Source organism: Chinchilla lanigera, unplaced genomic scaffold (assembly GCF_000276665.1).
Source record: "Chinchilla lanigera isolate Chin_1 unplaced genomic scaffold, ChiLan1.0 scaffold00075, whole genome shotgun sequence".
Lineage (NCBI taxonomy): Eukaryota > Metazoa > Chordata > Mammalia > Rodentia > Chinchillidae > Chinchilla > Chinchilla lanigera.
In genome coordinates, this window is record NW_004955476.1 from 127143 (window position 1) to 133142 (window position 6000).

General features: G+C 42.0%; 1 protein-coding gene across 3 annotated transcripts in view; it reads left to right on the plus strand.

Moving 5' to 3' along the window:
- The window catches only part of Zdhhc13 (zinc finger, DHHC-type containing 13), a 47069-nt gene that overhangs the window by 21796 nt on the left and 19273 nt on the right, over positions 1–6000 (plus strand). For all 3 annotated transcript variants that reach the window (XM_005401710.2, XM_013503007.1, XM_005401711.2), the window contains one exon: positions 3092–3225. In XM_005401710.2, coding sequence (XP_005401767.1) covers positions 3092–3225 — 134 coding nt within the window. The remainder of the gene's footprint in view (positions 1–3091; positions 3226–6000) is intronic.

The window sequence follows — 6000 nt, forward strand, 5'->3', positions numbered from 1 at the left end:
ATCTGCTGATTATATTTTTCTTACGTTCTTCATGACCCAGATTTGGAAATGTAGCATCTCATTGTATATTTAGCACTTCCTCACCTAGACAGTGGCTGCAAAACTGTGTGATTTTGTGAATATTGTAATATACTCCCACATTTATTTAATGAATGCATCAAAATGCAAATGATTTTAATTCTTGGAGAAGCAAAACGAAAACACGTTTTTGCAAGATATTTTATAGAAGCCTTTTTTAAAGAAGTCTTTCCTTATTAAGTTTTTTTTCTCAAAAGGATAATAGTAACATTCAACATGTTTTCTTAGAAAGAGTTAGATTTTTAAACAATGATGCTGAAACTTCAGGCTTATTATGTCACTTCATAAAATAAAACATCTGGAATTTTGGGAAATGTAATCCAAATTTTATTCATTTTTTGAACTCAGCATTCCTCTGAAGAATGTTCTAAACTCTAAGGTGAACTGAATAATAGAAAAATTTAAGTTATAGTAGTGAATATAATTCAGATTGTCTTGGCTTGATTTCACTGTTTCTGTTGTTTTTTAATATAGAAACTTACCTAATAGAAGTTAGTAATTATACTTTCAGAGTGATTCTAAATTGACAGATAGTAGTTTTCTAAGTAGAGGGTGACTGAATACTAGACCTATTTTATATTGAGGTGTATGAAATAGGAGAGAGACTCTCCTTTGCCACCTGCTTTAGTTTGTAACCCTCTTCTTCTTGGTAAAATGCCCCAGGATTTTGTCCTTGAACCCCTATTCATTCCCTAAATGGCATCTATAAATTGACAATTCCCAAATGTATCTCTGCAGTGTAGACTTTTCCAGATTCATAAATGCAGTTACCAGCTGGACTCATCCCGTTCAGGGTCCAGTAGACATCCCTCATGTAACCAGTCCAAAACTGAACTCCTTCTGACCTGACTGCTTTCCCACGCTGCCTCAGCCTTCCCCTCCTCAGTAGGTAGCAAGTCTAGCTTTCCAGTCATCTTTGACTTTTCTCTGTCATGCCTCTCACCAAGTTCACTAGAAAGACATGGCATGTAGCCTAGTTCTGCCCGTGGTTTATAGCCAGAACCTGACCCTTCTCACCATTCTAGCCATGCTGTGTCAGCCCAGTGGATGAATTTTTGAAATTGTAAGTTGGCTGTTACCACTCATCTGCTTAAATTCCTATGATGTCTCCTCATTTTTGCCAGAATAAAAGCAAAGTCCTTACAGTGGCTTTCAGTGCTCTGGGTGGTTCGGGTTTTTATATACTGTGCCGTCAAATTCACTTAATACATTTATCTCCCCAGTTAGAATTTAAGTGCAATGAAAGAAAAAGCTTAAATTCCTCAGTGTGTCCCAAGCACTTAAAATAGTGCCTTCCATCAAATATTTCTTGAATGAAAATTAGTGTGACTCATCTAGAAGAGTGTTATATCTGGGATTTAGGGTTTTGAGGTCCTTATTTCAGTTCTGAGATTATGTTTGTAGTTTCGAGTTTACTTTTTTGTAGAAAGCTGAGCTTATTTTCTGTCACCAAACAAATAAGAATTGATATCATTTATAACTTCTCTATTCCCAGATATGCCTTAGAGAAACAAAAGTGGAAGAATTCAGGACAAAATATGTGTTTTTCCTCTTTGCTGTTGTAAAAGTCCTGCTTACTTTCAAGGCCCTCTGTCTTATGGTTAAGGGACTGCAGTATGGAGCATGGTTTCTGTCTTGGTTACTTTTCTCTCCTTGCTGAGAAAAAATATCTAACACCCAAAATTGAGGAAGGAAAGGTTTTATTTAGCTCACAGGCTGTGGAGGTTTCAGTTCATACTCAGCTGGCTCCAAGACAGGGTGGCACATGGCAGAGGGCAACAGTTCATGGTGGCAGAACAGCAAAGCAACAAGAGCAAAAGGAGGAGTGGCAGAGAAAGCAAGCCTCTTTCCCTCCCTTACATTGTAAGCAGGCTGCCCCCACCCAGGGAGCCTGTAGCACTCACATAATCTCCATGCCCTCCTCTTGCCCAGGCTCAGGATGAATACAAAGTAAGCACCCTGGCTCCCTGCTGAGTCACATAGTTAACTTTCTGAACTTCTCAAATTGATACAATGAACAACATCCCAGAAGGGTAAGGGCATGTCCTTTTCACCCCAGGATACAGAACTGCTGAGTCACTTAGCCAAACCTCTAGACTCCCCAAGTTGACACAGTGTATCAACCGTAACAGTTTCCATGCAGACACCATTAGTTCAGAGAACTTTCATTCTTTTAATTTCATCAAAAGAAACATGACTTTTTAGACTCCTGAGGATTTGATTTCCCTGGGATATTTGGCACCAGAAGCCACTCCCTGCTTGAAACTCTTTCTCTGCTTCTCTTGAAACCCCTCTTTCCCTAGTTTCTTATCCTACCTTTCTTTCTGGTGAGATCCACCTTTGTTCCTAACCTTGAAAACTTGTGTTGGCCAAGATTCTGCCTTCTCTGCACACATCTGTGGGATCACTCATGATTTTACCACGGATACTCCAATAAATCTTGTCTTTGCAGATGATAGGCTTGCTTTCTTAACTGCCTCCTGGATATCTCCTGGATGTCCTGAGGGATATAAACTCTGCATACCCCAAACCAAGCTCATATGTTTTTGCAGAATTTTTTCCTCCTAACCTTTATCGGGGGTTGGTACCATCTGCTATCCAGTTTGGAGCTCTTATATTCCCTGCGTTTGGTCTTGGGTGTATTGATTTTTGTGTAGTCCCTTTGGCTTGCCTTATGCTTTCTGATATAGAGCATCATTTGAAAGAAATTATTTTTTTTTAATTTTGGTTTTTATTAACTCTACAAAAGCCCACAGTTTCTCAGAGGGGGGAAAAAAGCAAAATGCAATATGTTTAAAGCATCATTTTATGAAATGTACAGCTTTTCAAAGATTGCTTTTAAAATATGTGAATTGCCCAGATTTCAACTTTTCAGTCTGCAGTTTTGAAGAAGAACTTAACTATGCTCTTATATTGAGTATTATAAAATAAAGAAGTTTTTGAACCCAGCTAATTATCATCACATACTTAGGTGAAAACCCATAAAATCCTAACGTTCTGAATCTCTTAACAGCTCTTCCTGCTGCTCACACTCTCTGTGATCACCATGTGGGCTGTCGGATACATACTGGACTTCAATTCAGATTCTTGGCTTTTGAAAGGATGTCTTCTAGTAACACTGTTTTCTCTGACATCTTTGTTTCCAAGGTGCGTATATTAACTTCTCAAGGTGCGTTATTGCATTTCCAATGTAATTGCTCATTTCTGTTGCTGATTAGCTGGAGTCACAGATTTTTATAGAGCTATAAATATTAACCGTATAACAACATCCACAGGGTGGGGAGAAAAGGGCTTTGGTAGCATTTTTTTAGTAGCATCATTGCTTCACCCAGTAATTTCCTCAAATTGACAACTGGTAGAAAATCAGTATCCCAGGCTGCTGAATTGTTAGTTTCTTTGAATAATGAGAAGAGTTTTATAACCATTTGGCATCTTGATGCATTTTGCCCATTTTTTTCCGAAATTCTTTGTTTCTCCTTTTTAGGATCTAAATTCATTTTGAGCTAGTTATTTTTGCTCTTAATGATTTTGTCCCCAGTACTGGAGATGGAACTCAGGGACTTCACGCCAGCCACATCCCCAGCCCTTTTAATTTTTTTTATTTTGAGACAGGGTTCACTGTGTTGCCCAGGCTGGGCTTGAGCTTGTGATCCTTCTGCTCCATTCCCCAGAATACTGAGATTACAGGTGTTCACCACTCTGTCTTGCTACTCTCAATGATTTTTAATTAAAATGACCTCATTAAAATGGGGGCGGCAGGGCCAGGCATATAGCTCAGCAGCACAGCACCTACCTGCCAAGCACAAGGCCTTGGGTTTGAATCCTGGCACCACAAACAAATAGGGGAAGGGTATGAAACAGTAAATATGGTGTGGCCCTGTTTTTAGGAAAATGCTTAGCATGATTATGTATAGCTAATATAATCAGGTTGCCTGGATTTTAACACGTGGCAGTCTGATCTTGAGCAAGCTGCTTTCCTTCCCTGCCTCAGTTTCTTCATCTGTAAAGCCAGGTACTGTGATAATTCCTGCCTTACACTTAGTACACATAACTGCTTAGGACAACAGCTGACATGGTAACCGCATCACACCCCAGACCCGCCTCTCCTTTCCTTCTCTAGGCCGGTGCAGCGGCGTCCAGTTCTCACGCAAGTGAGGGTGTCACCCTTGCTTCTTCCTTCTCTTCCCACTCCTGACCCGAGACAAGTACTTCCTCTGCTGCCCCATTGGTCCGCCTCTCTCCTTCCCCTTTCCCCGCACCCCCACGTAGCCTCCCGGCTTCTCTCCAGACTTCAGTCCTCCAGTTCACCTCCCCACCCTGCACAGTCAGGGCAGATGAGCTTCTGCCTTCTCCCTGCCTGAGCCCCTCGGGAGCCTGCCCTTGTTCTCAGAGTAAAACCCAGCCTGCGAAGTGTTTTTGTCATTTGTCTCCTCACCGCTTGCTGACTTCATCCCTCTCCCGGCTCCCCACGCTGCCCTCGCCTTCCTGCTGTTCCTTGAACACATGAAGCTCACTCCCACCCGGCGCCTCGGCTGCTGCGAGTGTCCCTGCCTGGAGTGACCTGACACTCTGTCTGTGCGCAGCTGGAGGCACCTCTCAGGCCTCAGCTCAGGTCACACCTCCCTGACTGACTGCTGCGTAGCCTGCCTCCTTATCTTCATGCACTTACTCTCCTACAGCGTAAGGCCCAGAAAAGCAAGAGATTACTCTGCCTTGGGGCACTTCCGTTCACTGAATGGAAAACAAAAGAATGTAATGATGAAAACCCATAGAAAGAATCTGAAAGGAAATAGGGTGTGATTCTGAGTATTCCTAAAGCCTTCTTTCACCCGTGGGCCTTCTCTGGAATACATATGTACACTTTTGTCATAAGGGGAAACAGAGTATTACAGGAATCTGATTGTTCAGCCACCTAACACCAGGAGACTTGGATGAAACCGAGTTCATATTTAAATGTAAAGTAGAAGCTCATGTTTCTGAAAATAGCAGTGTATCTAAAATTGCCTGCTACTCAGAAAACTTGTAACTTAAAAATACTCATTTTGAATCAAGCATGCGCTCCCATGACCCCAGCACTTGGGAGTCTGAGGCAGTAGGATTGGCAAGTTCAGGGTCGGCCTGGTGTCCGTCACAGGTGTGAGATCAGCTTGCAAGATGGTGAGCCCCACCTGTCTCAAAACAGCCACAAGAGGGGCTGGGGATTTAGCTCAGCGGCAAAAGCGCCTGCCTTGCAAGCGCAAGGTCGTGAGTTCGGTTCCTGGTACCCGAGAAAAACCAAAAAAAAAAAAAAACAGCCACAAGAATCATCTCCCACTAATTGAATTGACTTGGTTTCTAAATAAATTTTAAGCCAAATCACCAGGGATTACTTTTTTCTCAGAAAGCAAGGGTTGGCAATACCTACCCAAGTAGGACACGAGCCCTTGAGATTTTGTTTGGTTATTTTAGTGCAAACCCAAGCTATATGTGTGAAAAGTTTGCATTTTGGTTTTGAAGACAGTGAGTTACAGCTCTTGTGGTATGCTTGACGTGGACACGATTCCAACGGGAGTGAAATGCGTTTGGCCAGATCCTGGGAGTTTGCACAGACCCCGTTTGGCCTGTTCTGGCAGCCTGTGAGTCCCTGAGCTTAGACTGGTTCTTCTCAAGTGTGGTTTTGAACTCATTATGGTTGTGATGTGATGGCTTTTTATAGACCCTTCATACCTCTACCAAGCATCATGTTTTCTGGTATAAATTTTAAGATATGTACAGGTAAACTGTATTTATTCATAAAGAGATTGTATTGCATATTTGATGTGAAAGCTTTTGGCTTTTTTTTTTTAATTATAGTCTTAAGGGGCTGGGGATTTAGCTCAGCGGCAAAAGCGCCTGCCTGGCAAGCGCAAGGTCGTGAGTTCGGTTCCCGGTACCGGAGAAAAA